This window comes from Eupeodes corollae, chromosome 1 (assembly GCF_945859685.1).
Source record: "Eupeodes corollae chromosome 1, idEupCoro1.1, whole genome shotgun sequence".
Lineage (NCBI taxonomy): Eukaryota > Metazoa > Arthropoda > Insecta > Diptera > Syrphidae > Eupeodes > Eupeodes corollae.
Window position 1 is genome coordinate 6974589 of NC_079147.1, and position 26146 is coordinate 7000734.

Consider the following 26146-nt stretch of genomic DNA (forward strand, 5'->3'; position numbering starts at 1 on the left):
AAGCTAAATACTTTTACAAGTGCAGATATCGAACAAGGGCCTTGCTTGCTAAGTTAATAGCACTTCTTTCGCTAAAGTTATGAGAAGAGTGATACATACTCAGTTTCAAGTTTAAGAGCCTCGATCCTTGTTGATTTTAGTTCTCCTGAGGCTGAACGAAAGCACTTGTTGATCACGGTGTCGATGTCCTTGCAGTTTTTGATATTTGTCCACATTAAGGTTGTAAGTCCATGTTTTAAAGTACCTTCAACGAGTGTTTTTGCTATTCTTAAGGCTATTTCAAGATGAGGTCCTTTTTTTTTTTTAAATTTTTAACTGAATATTCCATTTTAAATTAGAACTTAATGTAATACCCAAAATGTTTAATTCTTTTGAAGCTGAGACTACAGTATCGAGAATGTTCAATGGCAATGGATTACAATTTATTCTCCTGCATAGAGCATAGGTGCCATAAATCTATTTTTGAAGGAGGGATTATCTCACCTTTTCCCTTAAACCATGTGTGGATAGCCCTATCTGTAGTTTTTAAAATATATTTCACCTGCATCGGGTCGTCGGATGCTACTACATAAATATTATCAGCATAAACCCCAACAAAGTCAAGTTGAGGTTCAAGCTGCGTGAGTTTAGTTAAAAGCGAATCAACATAGGTGTTGTAAATTGCTACCGAGAGAGGAGATCCTTGAGAAGTTCCATTTTCCAGTTTAAAGAGTGTGGATCTATAACCATTAATATTAACTCGGAAGGTTCTTGAAGTCATAAAGGACGCGATAAGCTTGACTGTCGGAAAGAGGACTCCCCATTGCGACATTTGCACAAGTACGGGAATCATGGCGACTCGATCAAAAGCTTTTTGTAGGTCCGATGACATAGTAAGACTATGTTTGGTTTTAGTTTTTCTGAGAGTTTGCGCTCAAGCAAGTGAACAAGTGTATGTACTCCACTTTCTGTCTTTAAGCGTGCTGTCCTGTGTCATTTTTTCTGCAAACCAACATATCCGTCTATATCGGAATACTAACATGGTTTTTTAGCAGGTAAATAAACAGTGACTGTAATGGATAATTACATCATAAATAACTTTTAAGATCACATACAAACTGATGTAATATTCACAGATTCTGCGAAAGCATTTGACCGTATGAATCATAAGATGCTTTAACATAAATTGCCTTCGCTTTGATTTCTTTCTAAGCTATATACTTGGTTCAAATCATGCATCTCCAATAGAACTCAGAAAATTATAATAGAAGACTGATATTCTGATAAAATATGTGTCCCGTCTGACGTCCCTCAAGGTAGTCATATGGGTCCATTATTATTTTGTTTGTATTCATTAATGATATAACATCAATATTTGTATTTTTTCGACCTTCTTGCTTCTATGTTTTGTTCATTTTAACGGTCCATATAAAATACCCAAACTTATTAAATCTAATTAAAATTCGTATTCCCCAAATAAATATTCGTGATTTTAATATTTTTTTTTTTTTTTTATTTTATTATTAATTAACATATAATAAATTACATATTAACTTAATTATTATAAAGCCATAGCCACCAGGCTTTCAGATTTTAATATATTATACTAATTTCACAGTACTAACCAGGAATGGCCTAAATGAGCCAATTACTCATTGCATTAAGTTGCGTTAAAGAAACTTTGTAATTATATGTTTTACACGAAATAAATATTCAATTTTAATATTGTAATAATTTTGATTAATGAGTTAATTTAATAATACATTTTTTATCTAGTTTATAAATAATTAATGTATAATAATTATACAGCAGTATAAGTATTACCACAGATTGATCAATAAATGAATAGAAAACCACAAGTTGTAATATTTACGTACATATATTTCTTTATTGACTCTTAATACATGACAAAGTCATATATTTAGTTCCAACATTTATGTGCCTTAAAAAATATTCGTTATTGTATTCTATTAAAAATGCTTTTAAAAAGCTATTAATATTTAACATTAAAAAATAAGCTGTCATTTCAATTATTAGAATTGTTGGTAATTTGTTTTTTATTACAATTTAAAGAAATACAAAACTAAAGTGTAAATGTTTAGGTGAAGGTTTACTATTGGTCATAGAATGACACATTCTTTTCAAGTACATGGTTCTATTTTTGAACAGAAGTAATCATTTTCAGTAAACAGTGCACATTAAAAAATTTAATTCACTTAAAGAGCAATGGAGTTTGATCATTGGAAATATCTTCACTTTTAATATTTCTAAATGCAAAGTTTTGTTGTGTTTCCAAAATTCTGATTCCACAGTCTTTGATTATAAAATTAATAACACAGATTTAGAACTTGATTGATCTTAGACACGAGGCTTTCTTTTTTACTTCACTTTGATTTTATTATAAACATAGCAATTCATATGCTTGGTATTTTTTTTTAAGAAACACGAAACAATTCTCAGATTCATATACTTTAATATCTTTTTACAATTCTATGGTAAGGTCAGATCTTGAATATTGTTGCATTGTTTGGAATCTTTATTGCAATAATACAATATACAGTATTGAAAAGGTTCATTTTACAAGAAATATATTTTATAACCTCAATTAGAGGATCGCAAGGCTTTCTTATTATGGTAGATGTTTGTTGTTTGTTAAGCAATCTCTTTATGATCGCCGAGATTTTTCAGCTATGGGTAAGATTAAAGTGGGTGTCCATGATGGAATCGGACACACTTAGGCCAGTTTAATGGCCCATTGTGATACCACAAGAATCTTGAGACTTCCTCCTAAGCTCAATGGAACCAGTTTAAGTCTCTTACGAAACGTGAGATATTGATTATCCTGATATGATTTGAATTGTATAGATAGTTAAAGAAGAATTATCCTTGGTAATTCTTGCGTTTTTGAGCCATAGCAAGGCATGTAGAGAGAAGATGAAGAACTGTTTACCCATCTTCCTCGTCCATACAGCTTGTGCAAAAGGCATAAGAATACGCCTAGTCGCGTTGCGTTCATTCCTATTAGACAGTGTCCGGTTATATGCCAATTATTATCAAGCTTAGAGATAGCAAGCACTTTCATCGCTTTAAATCTAGGGTTTGACAAATGTTTTTTGTGACCTGACACGTGATGTTATTTCACCTGTAGTTTGTCTTATTCATAGTGTCTTGCATTAGCAACAGTAGCGATTGTTATGAAAGTTGTGCCAAACGTGGTAGGATGGGCAGCACTGTACCGTTTCTGGCGTGTTCATCTCCAGCACCCAGCAAAGGTGAATATTCAACTGTCGTGCCATCTCCAATAGAGATGATCGACAGTTATGAACTGTTACAGAGTTTGTAGAGACAGAGTCCAGGGATTTGATAGCAGCCTGACTATATGAGAAAATACGGATATCAGAAGTTGATATCACGTTTTCTTTAAGCCACGACAAGACTCCTTTTATCGCCAAAAGTTTCGCCTGGAACACGCTACAATGATTGGGAAGGCGGAATAAGAGACTTAATTTCAGTCGTTCAGAGTACAAACCTCCACAAACCCCTTCTTTTGTTTTTGACCCATCTGTGTAAAAATGGACTGACTCGTCTTCCAGGAAAGCCCTATCGTCCCAGAAAGATCTAGGAGTTTCTATCGAATTGAAGTTGGGGGATGGTGTAGTGTGTGTGCTTTGGAATTGATTCTAAATAACTAAGAATTACGTAGTGGCCAATATTTTTGTCAGTCCACTTCAACGAAGCTTTGAGGCGAATAGCAGAGCTTGCAGCTATTTGTTTGATAAATATGTCAAGAGGTGTTAGGTAGAGTAAGGTGTCCAGTGCCGCAGATAGGCATAGGATATTACCGATGTGTATAGCCAATGCGTGATTTTGGGTTGTAAGCCCAAAAACGAGAGCTACAGTAGATTTTTTGACTCTTTCCTGTACATTGCGTTTCCAATTTAGTTTTTTTATCTAAAACAAGACCGAGGTATTGGTCCTCGTGCGGGAATTTAAATTGGATTCCTTTAATATAGGGAGGGTTGAAACATAAAATTTTGTATCTCCTCGGAAATAAGACTAAATTGGTTATATGTGGGTTAACACCCAGTCCCCACCGATGAGCCAAAAGTATTAGTCTGTCTAAGTCATTTTGTAAGAGTTCTTTTATAGTGTTAAGATGCTTTCCTAAAATTGCTATAACAACGTCGTCCGCGTAGGCGATCACCCTGAAACCCTCCGTATTCAAACTAGTTTGGATTTCATTCACAACTAGGTTCCAGAGGAAAGGGGATAGAACACCACCTTGCGGTGTCCGTCTACTAGCTAATCGGCTGCCAGAAGAGTTGCCCAGTTTTGACTTGATTATTCTAATGCTAGTCAGCATTAAATGCATCAACTCCCGAATAGAACTCTCTACATTTAGAGATGTTTGTGCAGATGTGTCCACTTTGTTAAAGGCAATTTCGTGTCAAGGAAAGCAACCATAATGAACTCTTTATGATGGAGGGAATATTCGACGGTGTATACTAAGGTGTGTAACGCTGTTTCCACCGACTTTCCTTTACAGTAGGCATGTTGAGACGAAAACAAAAGTCTTGTATCAATACTTGTCATTGAATGGATTTCAATTCTTCCATAATCTTAAGAAGGAATGATGATAGACTTATAGGTCACAGATCTTTCGCATTGACTTGCGAGCAACTTTTACTGCTCTCCACGCCAAGGGAATATGGACCAGGTAAAGACAGATGCTAAAAATTTCCTCAAGGATTGCTGCAATTATGTCAGAAGTTTTTTGTAGCTCGGCTGGTATGGTTTGAAGCTGTTGAGAACCAATTGTAGCTTGCCCCTTGTGATCAGACCTTGTGTGTATGTTGTATTGGGACTTGAACGTATATAATTGTTGTAAGTTTCGGTAAAAGAACTGCCAGGAAAGTGATTGTCTAGTAGTAATTCAGCGATTCATTACTTCAATTTGTCTAGGAGCCGTCTGCATTTTTGAAGTAGCTTGGTATCGCTAGATTAGTTGAAACAATTTGTCTGTAACCTAGAGGCTACAGAACTTTCTTCTATCGTGCCACATAAGAATCTTCAAGAAGATTGCTAGATTTAATTAGTGCCTCCTTCTAGAGAGACTAGTCTTGTGGATTTGGCTCGGTTAAAGAGTTTCAAGTATTCTCTTCTGAGCGACTCAAGCTCATGAGAGACATAGTTACATTTCGTATCAATTGCCCTCCTTTATTAACATTAGTTAATTGTGTTAACAAACCCTCTAGAACTATACGCTGCCAGTTTTATGAGCAGTTTAAAAGCACAAATTATTGCCGTAATGAACCAATCACGCGTTGCATTAAAAAAGTGAATTTAATTTGCAATAGCATTGATTTTAATCTCGATGTTTTGAGAAATATATTTAACAAATAATTGTTGAATAATATTTAACCTGTAGCTTCCTAATAAAATTTAAAGAAACTAAAATTTAAAAAAGCTGGTGGGTTTTCCTTTCAAATGCCAAAAGATAAGAGCTTCAAAAGTGGCACCTGCTCACAAAGCTGTCTAATCAAAAAAGAGACTCATTTAGAAATTAACTCAAAAAACAAACAAATTCGGTTCGAATTGATTTAACCTCTTAGTATAGAAAAATTTGTTTCTTTTTAAAAACCTAATGGTGGTTTTCGTTTCATAGATTGTATTATTTGGGAAAGAGTTTTTTAAGAAAGTAATTCTTACTGTCAAGAAAATTTTGAAAAATTTCATTGTTTTAAAGAAATTTATAAGTAATTTAATTAGAATTCTATTTTAAAGAAGACAAACAGTTCGACAGCATTCACATCCTACGCCTAATCAAACGACCCACACTGTATGTAATCTACTTCTAAAAACCTCAAAACAACAAACTGCATTGATCATTAAACAATATTATTACCGCATAATAAAATGACAGCCAACACAAAATAAAAGCTTCTACTTTTTGTGTGATCGTTTCATCATCGTCATCTGTCCGACTTACCATAAAATTACAATACATATTTTTACAATGATATTCTACGAGTATATTTTTAATTATATAAATAAGTACACATGCTTTGAACAAACATATATACGAGTAGTACTTTCACAAACAACTTACAACTTATAATATAAAACTAAATTCTTCAATTTCCAAATATTTTCATTTTGAAATTTCAAAAAAGCACCGCTAGTTTAAGATACTTACAACTTACACATTATGAAATAATACGGCCGGATACTTGTCTATTGTACCTGAACGAAATTAGGTTCTCGGTAAATCAGTGTTACCAATGACAAATTTATAATTACTATAAAATGAAACTTATTACAATTTAAACTGCTTAAAATACTTAACTACCATGTAATTACGCCTTGACAGTCATTACAGCTCCCCAAAAATATTAACGTATTAATTAGGTAGTCAGTACAAAAATGTTTAACTTTGATAAAATTATTTTGTACAAGAGACTTTTTTGAGTAAGGATTGCATGACATTTAAAAATGCTGTCATTGGTTTTCATCACTGACAGTTTTGTTTCGAGATCTTAAAGCGGTTAAGAGAGTCAGGTATGCCAACTTTGGTTTCAAAATAAAGCTGATGAATTATAGATTTTTCTAGTAAAACAAAATCCATTATTTAACGCAAAACTTGTCTAGTTCATTTTTAACTTTTCAACTATGAAATCGTTTAAAATGATCTGAGAATTCCACTGACAGCGTTCCATTTTCTTTGTATTCTTCTTCCAATGATGAATTCTAACTTCAAATACTTGATTCCAAGCAAAAAATTATTGATGCCAATAAGGAGCTGTGTGTCCAATGACAGAATTTAAAAAACTTCCAATGAATGATTTAAGTGATAAAAACTAATGATAGCTATTACTGGCCCCTTACGCTGCTATAAAGGGGCATTGTAACGTTATATCTAGGCTTATGGCTGAATTACAACCACGTTTCAGCTTCGGCTTCACCTGACGTTTACGAGTTCAGCCATAGGAATTCAATGCATGCTATCACACTGGAGCTTCGACCTCACGTTTCGTTTGAAAATCGTAAATAAAAAAACTTAATGTAACGTAATGTGACTCCAAACGGAAGCTCTAGTTTAATTATCTGAACATTTGCTTTGTCTGAAAGCTAAACAGCTGTAAGAAAATGTCAACAAACAAAATATTTGCTTTTTGGAGGAATGAAATAATAGAAATGTCATTCAAAGCAACCTCGAAGCAGGCCCACCGTAACGCAGACAAAGCCGAATCTGAAGCGTTTATTGAATAAAGCCTTTAGAAATTGTTGAGGGAGGTGTTTTAGCGATTCCTGATAAATAAAAGAAAATAGTTTTTAACTACCCCACCGTTCATAATAAATTTAGAAAAAACTTGAGTACTTATTCTTACCCTTACGACATAGAAATACATTTTTAAATTGTCTGATGGCAACCCTGTTTCGCATACTAAAACAACCATCAGCACTTCAGCGGGCAGAATAGCAGCAAAAGCAGCAAAATGAGCAGCAAATGTCCCAAACACACAAGTGATGCATATTACAGCGGCGATGATTAGATTCCACCGCGCATCGCTAGAAACCCAGAAACGATCGATTAGTGCTCCCAGCGACAGTTGTGTATGGCAGCGGATCAACATAGTCGCTACAAAGTTGAATTATTATTATTGTTCGGTTGTACCTACTTCCTTTTTGCAGTCGCGGCCGCGAACGCGGGCAGCTTAGTGAAACATAAATTATTTTAATTTTTAAAATTAGTAAAATATTCGTTAAATTATGTTCAATGTTCATACAGAGTTGAGATCAGGGAATGAAAACATCAAGTTTCAGTCTTAAATGTCAGAATTAAAGTAGAAGTATAGTAGCTTGTAAAAATATCACTATTTTGGCTGCCAACATAAATAAATAAATATCATGAAAAACCAACCAAAACAACAGAAACACAACGAAAAAACACATGTGTGACTCGGGAACTGTGTGCATCTTAAGTTCGGTCTACCCGGTGGTAATCAGTCAGACGGGCCGTTATGTAAATGGTCGCCGCCGCGCCGTTCGTCGCCGCCATCATTGCCATAGTTGTTCTGCCGCGCTGCGGTCGGGGGAATACAAACAGAAACAGATCGGCCCGCCTGAACGTCAAATATTCTAGCCGACTTCGACGCAAGATCATCTCTGAAAAAGTTCTATTTATATCCACCAACGTAAACTGTGCTGCAAACTAAATATGGATAATTTGGCCCTCTGCCTCCTTGTTACAGTTGCACATTTATGAATGTTTATGACTTGCACCTGAAATAATCAGACAAGGCTAGATTTTTCGATTTTATTTCGTTTTTCGTTCAGTTTCGTTTTATTTTTTTTGGTTTTATTTAAATCAATCGAACCAATTTCAATTGCGGTCGATGGTAGTGGCAGTTAGAAGTGCACGCGAAAAATCAAATTTGTGTAATCGGTTCTTGCCCAAGAGATAATCAAATCACGCCGACCCGACAACTGTCACCAATTAGTCATTTATGTCTGAGTGTGATATGTGAAATTATTATATACCCCTGCCCTTTCTCGGTTGTACAAAAATAAAATTTTATTTCTTTTAGTTTCTTTTATTTTTGAATTTTCGTTCAAATTTGAAGTGACAGCTGTCAAAAAAAGTGCGCGCAAAAATTAAAAATTGATTATTTTTCTAAAGTTCGTGTTTCCCTTCTTTATTTATTTTAGATTTGTAAATACCTTTTGATCAACTTGAACTGTGTCATCATTAATAAAATATCGATATCGAAATTCTTTCACGACTTAAACATGAGATAGCAAAAATCTGCTGAACTTAACGAAAGTAACAACAACAACTGTCATCTAAATCATTTTCGTCTAGCTGTTGTCGTCGTCGTCGTAGTCCACCCTTTCAAAAACAAAAGTAGAACCACACTCTAAACTCACAACTTGACTGAATGTCATCGCCATTTTCAAATTCAAATTCAGAACACATCAAGCATAAGCATAGCCTCTTCTAAACAACAAGATGCTTCCCATAATTAAGAAAACAACGAAAGCTTACACCTGCACCGATACCGACACCACCAAAATGGGAACAATATACTGCAAATCAAGTAGAAAAATTAGAAAGTATACAATTTCATCGACAGCCCTAGCATTTGGCATAGTTGCGGTCTTGATGGCCGTCCATGCACCATACGGCTACTGTCAATCGGACCTAGAGATGAATTCGACGGAAGCAACACCGATTAATACGACAGTAGCCGAACGCCAGGAAAGCGGAACCACTCTTCAATGTCAGGATGGTTTGATGCTGAGCGTTTGGATGCCACAGGATAATCTGACGTTCAGCGATCGGTTTGGCAGAGGATTGGTCTATGCGTTGGCAATGATCTACCTGTTTATTGGTGTTTCAATTGTCTCCGATCGCTTTATGGCAGCGATTGAAGTGATCACGTCCAAGGAGAAGGAGGTTATCATCAAGAAGCCAAGCGGCGAAACACAAGTGATTGTTGTGCGCGTGTGGAACGAGACAGTGGCCAATCTGACATTGATGGCACTTGGCTCGAGTGCGCCAGAGATTCTATTGTCGGTAATTGAAATGTTTGCGAAAAATTTTGAAGCCGGCGACTTAGGGCCTGGGACAATTGTTGGATCGGCTGCCTATAATTTGTTTGTGATCATTGCACTTTGTGTTGCTGTGATCCCAGATGGAGAGGTTCGAAAGATCAAGCATTTGCGAGTGTTCTTTGTAACGGCCACTTGGTCGGTATTTGCTTACATTTGGTTGTACTTAATATTGTCGCAGATCTCACCAGGACGGGTCGAGGTGTGGGAAGGCCTGTTGACGTTCATGTTCTTCCCAGCTACCGTACTCACCGCCTACATTGCCGACAGACGTATGCTCATCTACAAGTATCTCGATAAGAATTATCGGATGAATAAACGCGGCGTAATTGTCAGTGCTGAGGGCGATGCCGTCCTGGAGATGAATAACCGCGCAAGTAGTATAAAGATTTTAGAAGAGAATGGTGGTGTAGTGAATGAGGAGACGAAGGAATTCGAAATGGCGCGACGTGAATACATTTCAACGCTTAGAGACCTGCGCAAGAAGTACCCACAAAGTGATCTGGAGCAATTAGAACTAATGGCCCAGGAACAATTGATAAACAAGGGCCCCAAGACAAGGGCCTTCTACAGGGTGCAAGCTACCCGTAAAATGATGGGCAGTGGAAATATAGTAAGAAAGATTCAAGAGCGTGCGCAGAGTGATCTGAGCGAAGTCAAGGCTGAATTGCATAAAGTCGATGTTCAAGGTGATTCAGACGATTCAGTGTGCAAGTTCTACTTCGAACCCGGACACTACACGGTTATGGAAAGTTGTGGTTCGTTCGAGGTTCGTGTGGTGCGTCGTGGAGATATCTCATCATATATGACAGTTGAATATGAAACAGAAGACGGTTCGGCTGAAGCCGGATCTGATTATATTGGAAAAAAGGGTGTTTTGAATTTTATGCCTGGCGTCGATGAACAACGCTTCCGCATCGAAGTTATTGATGACGAGGTCTTCGAACAAGATGAGCATTTTTATGTTAGGCTTAGCAATCCATCAGAGCCAGGTGTTTTGGTTACCCCCAAAGTGGCAACCGTTATGATTCTCGATGACGATCATTGCGGTATATTTGCGTTCGCGAGTAAGGAACATGAAGTTGTTGAATCAGTGGGAACGTATGATATGAAAGTTCAAAGATTTTCCGGAGCTCGAGGAAAGGTTGTGGTGCCCTATTGGACGGAAGACGGTACAGCAAGGGCCGGCAAGGATTACGAGCCGTTGCAAGGAGAGCTGGTTTTCGAAAATAATCAAAGCGAGTGAGTAGAAATGTTTTATATATTTTTTATCAAAATTTTAAATTTTCTTAATAAGCTTCCTTAAATTATTGTTGATTATAAAGTTTTATCACTTTTGTCATAAAAGTGTTTTATACTTGATGTTAAGTTAGAATTTACAGAGTTTTGTTAAGAATACGACTTTTAAAAAATCGATGGAAAGTCGATATCAAAAATTGATTTATTTTCGAGCTTCAAGCAAGAATGTTTAAGCTTAAATTTTATTGGGATTTCAACAATGGTCGTAGTCCAGGAAAGTCTAATTATTTTAAGGGTGACTTTCGCAAATGAGGTTCAATAACTGCGGTAATCTGTTGAGCCATAGAAACTAGTGAGGTTAAAACACTGACAGCGGATTAAATTTGAACCATAACTTTGACCTGCCGTTACTTATGTAATCTTTTTGTGAGGATTAAAAAAAACAAATAAAACCTATCAAAATCATGTCACCAGATATCAGGGAAGCTCACCTGCAAGAAAACATTTAAAGTTGTCATCGTTTATACCTACGGCTTAGCTTTATTACGTTTTTTAATTTATAGAAATAAGATTTCAAAGCCTTCAAAACCAATTATTTATTTGTGTAGAAGCTTAAAAATAATATTCTTCTCTCTACCGATTTATTGGAAATAACATGGTTCGTGCAAGAAACATTACCCCTCTATGTACACAGTTCCTACATATGTCATACTTTTGCTATATTCCCTCGCTCTCCTTAAGTTTGTTTATCTAGGTACATATATAAATACATCCCACCGTATTCGTATTTTCAACCTCTTTCGAAGGAAACCATAGAACGTGCTTTTATAATGTCAACAAAATTCAGACCAAAACCATGAAGAATATAATTTTATTTTATTTCTTTATTTTGTTGCTTTAACTTTTAAAATCGATATTAGAAATTTAATAGATTCTAAAGCTCCACAATAAAGAAAAAGAACGAAAAATAAATAAAAATAAAAAGAACTTCAAAAGGAATGTGGTGGAAGAAAAAAGACAAATAAATATTGTGAAAGTACAATGTGATGGGACTGTGGGCAGGATTAATTTACAAAACAAGAACAAAAATAAGAACTTTATATTTTCCTGGGCTCTGGAGGCTAGTTACGATGAGGCAACTCATATACATACATAAGGGTTATGAATGGATACAACATTCGCGATAGAGTTGGGAAAATAATTGTATTGTATTATGGGACCGTTGAAAAATTGACGGATAGTTTACAATGTTTACTAGATTTTCAATTGAAAGCAATTTAAAGAAATATAACAAGTTGTGTATACACTAGAAACTCAATGTCGATAACACTGTTTTAAATATCTTTATCAAAATCAATGTAAGAGAAAGATCTAATTGCATTACTATTGTCACTTAGGCTTGCCAACGCCACGCGCGCCGCGACGACGACGACAGGCTGCGCAACAACCGCAACTGTGGTCGCCAGTGGTGTCAGTTGTATCACCCAAGGTGGACATACAATTCTAATTCTAAATTGAACTTTTAATAAACTATTAGATATTGATCTTGAATTAAATACAGTTTCACTTCATAATTGTATTTCCTTAATTTTAGTTTCAAATTGATATATAACATTAGAGAACATCCATTAACTAATACTTAAAAAAGCTAATTTAAAGGAAATAGTAATGTAAAATAAGATTAAGATATAAAGGTTTTCAAAACTGAAGTTTTTAGCTTGGACATTTAAGGCACAATTAATTTGGCCTTAAGAACACATGCGAACATGACATTTTTATCATTTTGTTAATAGATAACTAAGAAACTTTAATTTTGTTTAACATTCATTTAAACCGCAAAAAATTTTTGAGTTGTGTGCACCTTCTGAACTTTAACTCTCAAACTGTTGAGCGTATTACAAAATGTCTTTATAAGAATTCAATTTTGGAAAAAGTGGCTATAGCGATATTGTTAACTTTTCGTAGTGTTTTAGTTCACAATCTCGCTTGCATTGCTTCCCAGTTTCATTTTAAAATAAAGTTCATGAAATCCTTTAAAATCCTTGTTTGAAGAAATCGGTTAAAATTTAAAGTAACAGAAAATACATAACCTTTAGGTATTGACATGACAAATTTGTAATAGAAGCTACTAGTTCGAAATTAAAAATTGGTCAAGAATGCACATGGACGATTTTAAATTGAGTTTGTATTCAACTTTTGGTGTACAATTGAACAACAGTAAATGAATTCAATCACTTTTAAGAAAAACAAAACTTTAAGCAACAGTTACAGTGTTAATTTTCAGCAGCTCGACTTGGCATAAAACCATCAAGAATTTGAAAAACACGTGAAGCCCATGAGCCTACACGACACTTAGTAAAGAAAACGAGCAGATAACAGTGTGAAAATTGTTTTGACCTTTTCTATTTTTAAATATGTATTATTTGAAATAATTGAAAGTTATCTAAAACTATCCAAAAATATTTTCTTGTGGTAATATCAGCCACCATTTTCAAAAAATGTCTACCGTAAGAAGTTATAACTTGGTGCCATTATTCTTTTCCTATCATGGCATTGCCATATACATTAAGAATGTAGCTGTTTATCAGTTTTAGCAACAATATGTCCTTTGCACCAATTCTTCTTTCAATTGTCTGTGGTTAATTATTCATAAATAAGCCCCAATCTAGACAGAGTGACAACTTCTCGTGAGTTTGATGCGTCTGATTCCATCGAAAGAATTAAAGCGTCCTTTCCACGCACTGAAATCGTTATTACGGACGATTTCAATGAACCCAATCGAATATCGGGCGTGGTAGGTCGAGCAGAAAACACTCTTGACTTGTTTCTTAATTCTGACCCTGGTTAGTACACCATTAGTGTTCTATCTCCTCTAAGCGCATCTGACCATTGTGTCATATCAGAAAATCTAAATTCTCGAGCTTAAGAAAGAAGAACCGTTTGGCAATACGAGAGAGCCAACTGGGCCGGTCTCAATAATTATATTTTAGGATTTTTAAATGGTCAATATGCTTTCTCGATAGTGACGTTGACGCCAGCGCTGATATGAGCACAAGTTTAATTCACCTGGAAATGAGAACTTTTATCTAGAATAGGGTTGAAAGTATCAGACCTAAGGAAATAGCATGGTTCGATGCGAGCTGTAAAAAGTTTATTAGGGTCAAGAAGGTAAGTTTCCGTTTTTTAAAGACATCTTAACATACATAAATCTGCTGGTCCGGATGGTATTCCCGCTATTGTTTTGCAGAAGTTTTTTTCAACGCTGGCAAAACCACTGCGTAAGCTTTTTCATCTGTCCTACTCCTCAGGTCTCTTTTCAAACTGCATTTGTCCAGCCTTTTCCCAAAAAAGGCGAATCTTCCTCACCTTCTTATTATAGAAAGATTGCACTTATGTAGGTCCCTCTTTCCAAGGTCATGGAAATGCTGATTACTTATCAGCTCAAGAATTATCTCAAGGATAGAAGGATTCTTAATGACTTACAGTACGGCTTTCGTAGCAATAGGTCCACTGGGGATCTCATGGTTTACCTCACCGAACACTGGAATAAATCTTTACATCGTTTCGGAGAAAGTAAGATTATTGCACTTGATATTTCAAAAGTATTTGATAGGGTTTGGCATCAGGCTCTTTTATCGAAAATGCGTACTTTCGGTTTTCATGAATCTCTCCTTCAATGGATTAGTAGTTACCTTTCGAATGGTTCAATACAAGTTGTATTGGATGGATTCAAGTCTGAAAACTACAAAATAAATGCTGGTATGCCCCAGGGCTCTGTTCTGTCTTCAACACTTTTTATTTATCTCTTGTCTGCAACTTCTAATCGAATACATTGTTTCGCTGACGATAGTACTCTTAGGTTTTCATATTCGTGTTCAGATTCACATCCCTCTTCTTCGGATTTGGAACTGCAACAAAAAATATGAAAAGCTCATTAAATTACGACCTAAACAGCATTGTACAATGGGGAATAAAAAACCGAGTGGAATTTAATGCTTCGAAAACCCTAAGCTGCCTTGTATCTTTAAAGCGAGATATACCCCCATACTGGCTCTTGCATCGAGGATATTCTAGATATTCTCGGTATGGGTATCACTAACTGTGTAACGAACATACACGATGTTGCCAAAAATGCTGCAAGATGTTTGGGTTTTCTAAGACTATGCAAGAAGTTTTTTTTTCCTCTGATTTGGCTAGGGTAGTATTATCCCCTTCAGTATGCCCTTATTATAAACAAAATTAAATTAAAAAAAATGGTATTTTCTCTAACCCTAAAATTCAATTTCGTTAAGTAATGCGCCCATTGAAACCGTAGAAACACAAACTGTTAAGGATGGCGTCAACTTTAACCGCGCTCTAACATGGACAACCATATCAATGGAGTTCTAAGCAAAGTTTATGGTGCGATAAGTACTTTATTGATAAACTAGTATTTTACACCAGTGAAGGCACGCATGTTTCCTGACAAGACTTTATTAATAACAATTTTAATAAATGGTTGAGAATTATATTGCAAATGTAGGCGTAAATTTAATGTTGCCTTTAATAATATTTTTCGTCTAAGCTTACAAGGATATGACAGTGTATCCAATTTGGCTACCAAATGCGACTGTGAAACTCCCCCTCACGCGCTATTTAGTATATAGGAAACGCAACAAAAATTTTAAAGGTTATTTTTAAAACAGTATTCAAATTCTTTAAATTATGTAGATTACTTTATTCAATTGTACTTTTTTCAACAACATTTCGCTTGATTTACCAATCTGAAATATTAGCTTGTTACTAATTTATAAGATACTAGCTTTTACATGCTACTTTGTCCGCATTAGATAGTTTATTTGGATAGTAGTATGGAAAAACCTGAACTGTACTTTTTGTACGTATGTTTGAATTGTGCCGAGATAGATAAGGTTAGGTTAGGTTAATACATTTTGAGAAGAAGATAGGTTACTGTAATACATTTTTATATAGGACGTTTTTTGTTTTTCCTTTCCTGACCAGAACGTAAAGATTTAGTTGGTTTGGGACTCGTGAGCACGCTACATATAATTGTCAATGGGAAATATTTACACCTGCAACTTTCAGCGTTTGCCCCTGAGCTTTATTTATTTTTATTGCAAATGTTGCTTTCATATGAAGCTGCACTCTATTTAACTGAGACGGCAAATCGATTGGTGCTTCAAAATTTTCCATTAACAGAAATGTTTTAGAGAAGTGTTGTAAATTCTTGATTATTTTTTAGATCATTAAAAGAGGTTTGCCCACGCACATGATGTTACATCATTCTCAAACAGGAACATTCCATGTTACTAACATGGACCGTGCATACTCTCATTAAGGGATCTCCGGATTTGACACCAGGCCAATTTAGAACTGGCACTCCTTGAACGCGACGTTTCCATCCTTTTTGTGTTGCATTCCAGGTGTAATACCTTGGTACCTTGATGAAAAGAAGCGTTCTTGCAAACTAATCTCTTGTACAGAGTTCAAAAAAAGCGACGAGAGGCCTTTTTAGTGGAAAAGATTATTTTACGAAAATAGACATTTTATCCGTTTTCTAAATGCACACTGAGGTGAGTAACGGAAGGGTACCTTTAATGTAAGGGAGATCCTAACAGACGTTGCTGCTGACATAACGGCCAGACTGGTAGGTACAATTTATTGTTAAGAGAAATAACGTTATAGGTTGTTTTACCATTTTAAAGTGTTTGTTTTAAAAACGTAATGTCATAGAAAAAATGTGATTCGAATTTGGGACATCTTGATCTTTTAAAATGAATTGTTTTGTTTGTGTAACAGAAAAAGACGAAGTTTTGTCGATCAGTATAATTTTTATAACGAATTTTGTTAAAAATATATAAATTAGTAATATTTGGCGTGATGGTAAGTGCGTGTGACTGAGATGCTGGAAGTCTTTGATTCAATCCCTACCTGTGCCATCTTAAGTTTTTTTTTTAATAGGTATTGGCATCTTCAGAGGAAATGACAAATCCTTCATAAGTAAATCTTGTTATGAAAAGTTCTTTGTCAAATTAAAATTTCGGATTCCGTAGACAAATTGTACAACCCCTCCATCTTTGACAACATTACTTGAACACAGGTATGATTGCGATTTTTAAGTCCCTAGGCCGGACTTCTCTGGATGGAGCTGTTGCGCCATCTAATTTATTTATTAAATGAATTTAAATTAACACATAACCCTTAACTACCTTGAAACTAAAGGAATCTTTAATTGTTCGTTAACATTAATTGAACCAAAATAGAGACATTTTGAATCCAAATCCTTGACCGTTTTAATTTATAACAAAAATACTATTCCACAGAGAAAACAATTAATAGTTGAATTTCTACTTAAGTACGTATACGAGTTTGTAACATAAAATTAAGCTGTAATACTTTGAAATGAGAATGACACCATAATTATTTAACCAGCGCAGCGTGTAGGTAACACATGTACGTCAGATTTCATCATCGCATTCGTGACGTGTTCAATTAGAATAGAGGCAAAACGCCTCTACATTTTATATTGCATTGTAAGTAGTAGATATATAAAGAGCCGTGACATACCCCTGGAGGACTATAATACACGCGGATACGCTACGCATATCAACGAACAACGGAATTCAAATTCAGATTTATCATTCTATATCAAAAACGGTCTGGTCTGGTCGTAGATATCACAAAGCCCAATAATTGGGGAAATATAAATGAAATTGATTTTGAATATGAACTACCAGCACATTTCCGATTCCGACTTCGAGCCCGACAGACCAACGAATATCCTTTATTTATCAAGGAAATACGTGTGTGAATGCGTTTATAGAGCTGCGTCGTCACTGAATCGCTGCATGCGGCATGCAACATTTTTTCTTTTTTCTAATTTCCATCCCCTGGCCTTTCCACCAAACCAGAGCGTAAGCGTATAGGAGGACTCTTCAGCCAAACTCATCCGTTTCTTTATTAAATGAAATCAAATCAAATTTGCATGCAAATTGTGTAATTTCATGGGAATATATCCCCGCAAAGCCCCCTATCAAACAGCACTCTCGACGACTTTCACATGCGAGCGGGAGTGCATAACAGCGCAGTCCTAGCCTATCATGGGCACCTGGTACTTTGTTGTCGATGTGGGAATGTTGATGACTACGACGACGTTTAGCTGATGCGAAGTGGGTGGTGGCTTTGGGTTCATGTCAGAAAAGGAGCTTCTACCTTCATGACGCTTTGTTGTTGTTAGTGGTCAAGCGATGACATACCCGAGCTCAACCCAACCCAATGCATGGTTGGATAATGCTATGCTGAGGAACGGTAGGTCGTTGATGGTGTTTTATATTTTGCACTTTCCTGAACCTGAAATGTATAAAAACAACTTTTGCCTATTTGAAAATCTTCCCAAAAGGTGTTTGTTTGGAATTTTTGAATGCAATTACAAAATATTGATTGCAAAACACATAAAAACAATTTAATATCTTAAAGGTTTTCAGTTGTTGAAGGTATAATGTCTAAAATTGAATTGAATTGAATTTTCTCCGATAGAAAATTGAGAGAGAAAACATTTAAAAAATAAATAGATGCATAAATCCTTAAATTTCATTACGCAAAACTGTGAGTGGGTGTACGAGTATGTATGTATGTGTATTGTGTATGGAATTGATTTTGAATGTTAAAATAGTTTTATGTATGAGCGAAATACTGTTCAGTGATGTCACTTCTGTACAGTATGATATAATGGAAATGAAAGTATAGTGTTGCCAACATATTTAATATATGTCATGTTAGATTTAAATTTATCGATCTCAAAATTGATTTTTTGTATTCTGTAATCAAAAATGAATAACCTTCGATAAGAAATCAAAATACTACCTTGACATTTGGAATAATAATATTGTACCTAAATATCAGTGTTTGAACAGATAATAAAAGTAAAGTTAACCAACAAACCTTGTCGTTAATAAATTGTAAATGTTGATGTATTTCGAAATTCTTTATATTTCCGTTTGGTCACATAGGATTATTTTTTTATTTAATCAAATAATTTACAAACAAATTTAGAAATTATTTTTTAATAAGGCATCAAGCCAACAAGACCATAAGGGATGCCGTCTCTTAGAACACTTAAATTAAATTACAGAAAAACTTTAACAAAGTGATTGTTGAAAGTAATGACTTTAAAGTTAACATTTAAAGTTAAAATCAGAAATATTTACATTAGATTTCAGTAAATTTATTGTAAATATTTAAAGCTTTTCTTTGTATTTTTTCATGATCGCCTGGATAAAGAATGGTAGATAATTTTTTGAATAGTAGTGTGAGGATCGATCTGCCGTGATAAAGGACATTTCTTCAAATATGTGATGAATTGATTCATGATAGGCTTTACACAATTATGGGAGTTCATTATTGTATATGTACAATGTACATAGGTGTTTGGTCGTAAAAGTAGTGTTTCCAACTCTGATTCGGAGTAACTTTTTACAATTTTCCCTTGTTAGTTGCCTATTATATGGAGTGCGATGGTGATGTGGATTATGTATACGATTAAAAGCATTGCATTTATTCCAATTAACTTCAAGCTACAAGTGGAAATTTAGTAGCATCTCTGGTTGCATCATCCGCCATTTCATTGTCTTTGATACCACAATGCTCTGGTACCCATGTTTTCTGGGGTTCGGGTAGTAGTATGTTTTCTGTCATTGTGCTTCTTAGTTGTTCCAGAGTAGGGCATCGGTTTGTCTCATTTTTAGGGGCTTTTAATATCCGAAGTTATCTGTTTTCGCAATTACAATAGATCTTTGAATTACTGCTAGAGCAGCAATGCAGCTGCCTGGCGCCTGCTTCATTAGGTAGTAGTCCTTGCCAGACCGAAGAGGTTTAAACAGCATTCTCCGATTTGATTATGGCAAAAGATGAGTAATCATCTCTATACAAAATGTGATCACGGTTGACCTTTTTGATAATCTCTTGGTGTATAGCTTGGAACATATCATCCGTCGTATTATTCTTTTTAAATGCATATTTTGTATATATTTGAAGCAGATTTTGTTTCCAAGGGGTCTGAATATCTTTGGTTGAACCTGGTTCAAACAAGGAGTTTAGTTTTACTTTTATAAAGCTACATGCCTTTAAAAGTGTATATATCGAGTTTTCCGTTTATTACTTCTATCAAAATGAAAAGACTGATTTAACTATTAATAAAAATAGTATTGTACTGTGATATTTATATACAATTGTTAGCATTATTTCTATTTATTTTATTTATTTATTTTGTTACACAAACTGTAAAATAAATGTAACTTGCAAATAATTTGTTTAGAAAAACTACCATCTCAACTCTCGTTCCCACCTTAATTTAAACATATTTACTATGTAATCATTGATGAAGGTTTTTACATTAGCTTTTCCTTCCAATTATATTTGATCACGTTCTTTTAATTTTTTTTCCCAAACATATTATTGACATCAGTAAGGTATTGAAACCATATCTATGTAAATTGTGCAATTGCCATTTTGTAAAAAAAAACGATAAATTAACGCTAATAAATAAAATTACAAATTACAAATTATTTCTGAATTAGTTACAGAATTGGTAATTTTATACAAGGGATACTTTGGATCGGCAAGGGACTTGCTTGCTAAGTTAATAGCTCTTCTTTTGCCAAAGTTATGAGAAGAATGATAACCAGTTTCAAGTCTAAGAGCCTTGATCCTTGTTGATTTTAGTTCTCCTGAGGCTGAACGAAAGCAATTGTTGATCACGGTGTCGATGCTCTTGCAGTTTTTGATTGTTGTCCACATGTAGGTTGTAAGTCCATGTTTTAAAGTACCTAAAACGAGTGTATTTGCTATTATTAAGGCTATTTCAAGATGGCGTTCTTTTTTTTGGAGCAAATCATTTTTAGGAGGTTATATCGTTTTTTTTTTAATTGAATTTTTACGTTTTTTACCTGAATATTCGATTTTAAATTAGAACTTAATGTAATACCCAAAATTTTGTAATTCTTTTGAAGCTGAGACTACAGTATCGAGAATATTAAATGGCAATGGATTACAATTTCTTTTCCTGCATAGAGCATAGGTGCCATAAATCTATTTTGGAAGGAGGGATTATCTCACCTTTTCCTTTCGACCATGTGTGGATAGCCCCATCTGTAGTTTTTAAAATAGATTTCACCTGCATCGGGTCGTTGGATGCTACTAAATAAATATTGTCAGCATAAACCCCAACAAAGTCAAGTTGAGGTTCAATCTGCGTGAGTTTAGTTAAAAGCGCATCAACATAGTTGTTGTAAATTGCTACCGGGAGAGGATATCCTTGAGGAGTTCCATTTTCTATAGTTTTAAGAGTGTGAATTTATAACCATCAAAATTAAGTCGGAAGGTTCTCGAAGTCATTAAGGACGCGATAAGTTTGACTATCGGAAAGGGGTCTCCCCCTTGCGACATTTGTGTAAGGACGGGAATCATGGCGACTCGATCAAAAGCTTTTTGTAGGTCCGATGACATAACAAGACTATGTTTGGTTTTAGAAAGATTTTCTGAAAGTTTGTGATTGAGCAAGTGACGGGGAAGTTTGAAATACTGTATTTATCTTGTATAAACTTATACTGATAGGACAATTTTAATGACAACATTGTGTGTCGCGAAATAAAGCCAAGTGAAAAAAGGTTTGATTTTATTGACTTTAAACACAGTGAAATAAAGCCAAATTGTTTTTATTCCACTTTTTTGGTCGTCAGTATGGTTTAACATTAATGCGCCTACCCAAAATCGTATAATGGGAAATATGACTAACTGCGTATTTAACTTTTTAAATAAGATAATAAGGCCATTTTTCCTTGCGACATATAGGAACTATATGACAAGTTTTGCATTTGTGCAAAATTTGTTGAGATTTGTTGTTTGTGGCCCCATGCTTTTTTTATTATATATTATGATAGATTTTTTTTAAACTTTCTCTAAAATTTTATTTTTTAACTTGACTTCTTTTTGTAAGAAAAACATATTTTTGTATTGCTCCGGAAAGGTACCGCTCATAGAACCGTTATTTTGTTTTTTCAATTTTCTCAGCAACTTATGAACCGATTTCAATAATTTTTTCTGAACGAGCTGTTATATTGCCTTAACAATATTTGATTATCAAAAGTGCAATTTTTTTTTGTTTGGATTTTTAGATAAATATTGAATTTTTTTTCAAAATTCTATACCTCAAAAACAATACAATATTTATAATTTTTAGAACGAAATTGAAAAATTTTATATATAAAAAAAATAATTTAAAAAAAAAACGTTCTAACGATTTTCGAAAAAAAAATTGAAATATCAAGGGTTTTTTGTTTATAAAATGGCATTTATTTTTCAGGTTAAATTTTGAATATAAATGTAAACCCCTCTCATGAGACCGAAAGAGCGCAGTATTTTCACAAAATTTTAATTACATTCCTTTCTTTTATCCAAATTAATGCATTTGATACATTTGTATGTATGTATGTATTGTTAATACCAACAATATTAGTTTAGCGCCACTGCATCGGATTAACGAATACGATATATTTAATCAACAATCTATTTAAATGTGTCTGTCAAGAAGTATTATCTTGGTACCTTTATATGATTTTAAAATATTATTCTTTTAGAAAAAGGTTGTTTCACACATATTTTACTTGCTATATACTATTCCGAAACTGATTGAGGTGGTAATACTGATCATAGCAGATCATTTACCAGTCATGTTTTCGTTTTGGCTGGCAGTCCTGTTTATTGGGAATCTAAAAAACAACCCCGACAGTAGCGCTTAGTAGTACTGGGACAGAGTACATGGCACCACTTTGTTCCCCATCGAAGGAGATCGTATTCTTACGTAACCTCATCAGCGAAATGTGACTTAGCAGTTTAATCTCCGAACCAACAATCTTACATGGCGATAATCTGAGTTCTTAACAGTTGGTTAAAAATCCAGTTTCCCACGCTAGGAGCAAGCACATCAACATAAGGATGCATATTGTTCGAGATGTTTATAAACGGAAGGAGCTCGAACTATCAAACATTTTTACGGATAAAAACAAAAATTTTAAGAAAATTTAGCATAACAATTTTGTAAATAAACTTGGTTTAGTGTAATTTTGAATTGAGGGGTTATGTTGAAAATTATTTCTGTCATTTCCCTATTAAAATTATTCACTTTATATACTTAACTTACTTTAGTCTTGTATTAAATCTTAATGAGTTAAGATTTGGTTGCCTTTTCATTAAAACAAAACTCCAAAACACTTTCAATAAAAAATATTTTGTATTTCTACAGAAGGGTACCGTTATTTTGTTTTTAAGTTTTCTCAAGAATTAATCAACAGATTTTAATTAATTTCTGCACAAGCAGAATATAATATTTGGTGATTGAAAAAAAGTTTGTATTTTATATTTTTTTTAAATTATTAGTGTTTTTAAAATTCGATATCTCTAAAAGGGGAAATCATTTTTTACGAAATTAAAACATGCTTTAAGTAGCTCTTAATTAGTACATACTTAAAATATTTGGAAACTTAAATTCAAAAAGTTTTAATGATTTGTTTTTTAAATTAATGTTTTTTGAGAAAACAAATTGCTTTTGAACTGTTAAAAAGAAAATTTGTATTTATTTATTGAATTCTTTAAACAAACTAACGTTAGAACTTAAGACTAATATTACATTTATTCTTTGATTAAAAGATTTACAATGCTTTAAGCAATTTGAAAAAAAAAGCTAAACTGAAATTTTGAAAAAATTTAATTTAGATGTTTTACTTTTAAAATCTTCGCTTACAGAATATACCAAAAAGTAATACTTGTTGTAAACTGAAATCAATTGGTCGAGGCGACTGTTTTTACCATAGTTCGATCTTCTTGATGTAGGACAAAAAGGAACTTGTCTTCTAATGCTTGAACGGCTATAAATAAATTTTAATTGTTCCAAAAATGAAGGTGATATGACTGACCCATTGATTAATTTTATAATAAAGCATAGCTGAATGTATTCTCTGTGTTAAAAAGCGATGGAAGTTTCATAAGCGTAAGCCTATGATTGTAGGGTGGAAGTTCGAGCCTATTGGACCATGAGAAGAAACGAAGGCAGAAGCGCATGAATCTTCTTTGTACTCCTTATATATTCTGTTAATATGGACTGAATAATAAGAAGCCCATATTATGCAGATATATTTCAATATTGGTTTATTTATTTATTGGTTTAAGTTTAAGAACATAAAAGTCGCGAAAATCATGCGAAAACCGTTTTATAAAACCGACCATTCGCGAAAACTATTTAGATCATCTTGTAGGAGTAAACAGTCGTCAAGTGAGTCGATACGTTTGAAAATTTTAATGTCATCAGCGTAAATTAAAACAGATGAGTATTTTATTATAGAAGGTAAGTCGTTAATGTACAAAATAAACAGTAAGGGCCCTAAGTGGCTACCTTGTGGTACGCCAGAGTTGGCTTAAAAATATAATAACTGTTTATTCCTAAAAACTACGCTGTATGATCTAACAAACATATCGTTAAAGCCTTGGGATTTAAGTTTGGAAGTTAACGTTTTATGGAAAAATTTATCAAATATATTTATATCTGTGAAGACACAGCCAACTTGTTTCCGTTTTTCAAACCAATCTTAACAAAAAGAACTGCAATGAAAGAGGTTAGTAACTGTTGACATATCTTGAACAAAACCATGTTGACTGTCAAAAATCATAGACTTACAATTAAACGATATGACTTTACAAATAATGGACTCAAATAATTTAGGGATGAAGGACAGTTTTGCAACGGCACCATATTTTGTATTTCATTTTTACTACCCTTTTTATTTATCGGTGTTATGAACGAAGTTTTCCAAATTTCAGGAAAAATTGAAGATTTAAGCGATTCATTAAAAAGATTATGAAGACGATAGGATAAATAGGATGCAAATTTTTTTTTAAATATAAGAAGGTACACCATCTGGACCAGGACTATAACAAACGTCAAGTTCTGAAGCTTTTGCGAACGGTATTATCATCAGAGATCCAAAGACTAATTGAATTCAAATGATGGAAATTTTTGTTTGCAAGTACATTGTTTAATTTTAAAATATAAGAAATATTTTTAAACAAAAACATTAGATGCATGAGAAAGTCTGTATGACCCAGTCATTCATTTTATTTAGTTTAGTTCTAGAACTGTTCTCATTTAACAATTTTTAAAGCATCACATTTTCGTTATGCGGGAAGGCGTTTCCAAATTAATAATATGGAAAAAAATTTATATCTTTTTACAAGTAATCTTTGACAGGTAAAAACCATTACTTAAAATGGAACGATATATGGTTCAAAAATGTAAATAGTTAAAAATGGTGACATTTTTTTTAGTCACAGTTGGCAATCATAATAATTTATCAAAAAATGTGTATAGAGAGTTTTTTCTTGAAAGGGTTGCAGGTGACCACCTTATGTGTTAACATTTTTATACTTCCTTATGTGGGACCATGTACTCTGCATCGTCTTCAGATCTTAAAGAATAAATTCGTAATGTAATTAAAGACGTGGTAGTACCCGTGGCGTTGATTGCGTTAAACTGTCTTGCCAGAGGTCTTGGGTTGAAACCCTATATGTGCCATCTAAAGTTTTTCTTACGGATACTGCCTCTTGCGAGGAATTGACAAGTTAGCCGTTTGGATTCGGCATATAAACTGTAGGTCGCCTCCGTCCCTGCAATTACTTGCACACAGGAATGGTTGCGAGTTGTTAGTCACTAGGCCCTAGTTCTCAACTGGCTCTTGCGCCAACTAATTTTTAATTAAAGACATACAGACAGTTGTGTGAATTAGTGACTGAAAATGGTGCTTCCACTGTAGCAGTTTTCTACTCGTAGGGAAATACCGTCTTCTGTACAGTGAAATCCAATGCACATCCATTGATACCTTTGAGAAAAATCACGTTTTCTTTAAATATCGAAATTTGGAAAACCTATTATATTTTTAAGGAAAGTAAAATGGGTTGTCTCAGAAATATGGAAAAATACAATACTCATGTGTGTAAAAATGCAAATTAAATACATAATTGAATTAAAGGTCTTGAAGATTTATATGATAAACTTTTATGGGATTCAGAAGAATAAGAATTTGAAGAATGGTGGTTTTCAACGATATGGATTATTGGTTGAAAATTTGGTATCAAAACGTAGGTATGATTTAGTGCAGTTCATTAATAGTACGAAAACTACTTTAAACAGCACAATTTGTCTCTTTCGTCCATGAACTGCAAACAAACAAACCTAACATCCTCTACACATACTCCTTTTCGTAAAAAGCTA

General features: G+C 34.0%; 1 protein-coding gene across 10 annotated transcripts in view; it reads left to right on the forward strand.

The window, feature by feature from the left end:
- Window positions 1-26146, forward strand: part of LOC129941371 (sodium/calcium exchanger 1) — a 216246-nt gene that overhangs the window by 24957 nt on the left and 165143 nt on the right. For 2 of the 10 annotated variants that reach the window (XM_056049988.1, XM_056049990.1), the window contains exon 2: window positions 8689-10833. In XM_056049988.1, the coding sequence (XP_055905963.1) occupies window positions 8990-10833 (1844 nt within the window). In that variant the 5' untranslated portion in view covers window positions 8689-8989. Of the gene's footprint in view, window positions 1-7533; window positions 10834-26146 lie in introns of those variants that run through there. The other 8 variants (XM_056049993.1, XM_056049995.1, XM_056049992.1 and 5 more) reach the window with 6 other exon arrangements.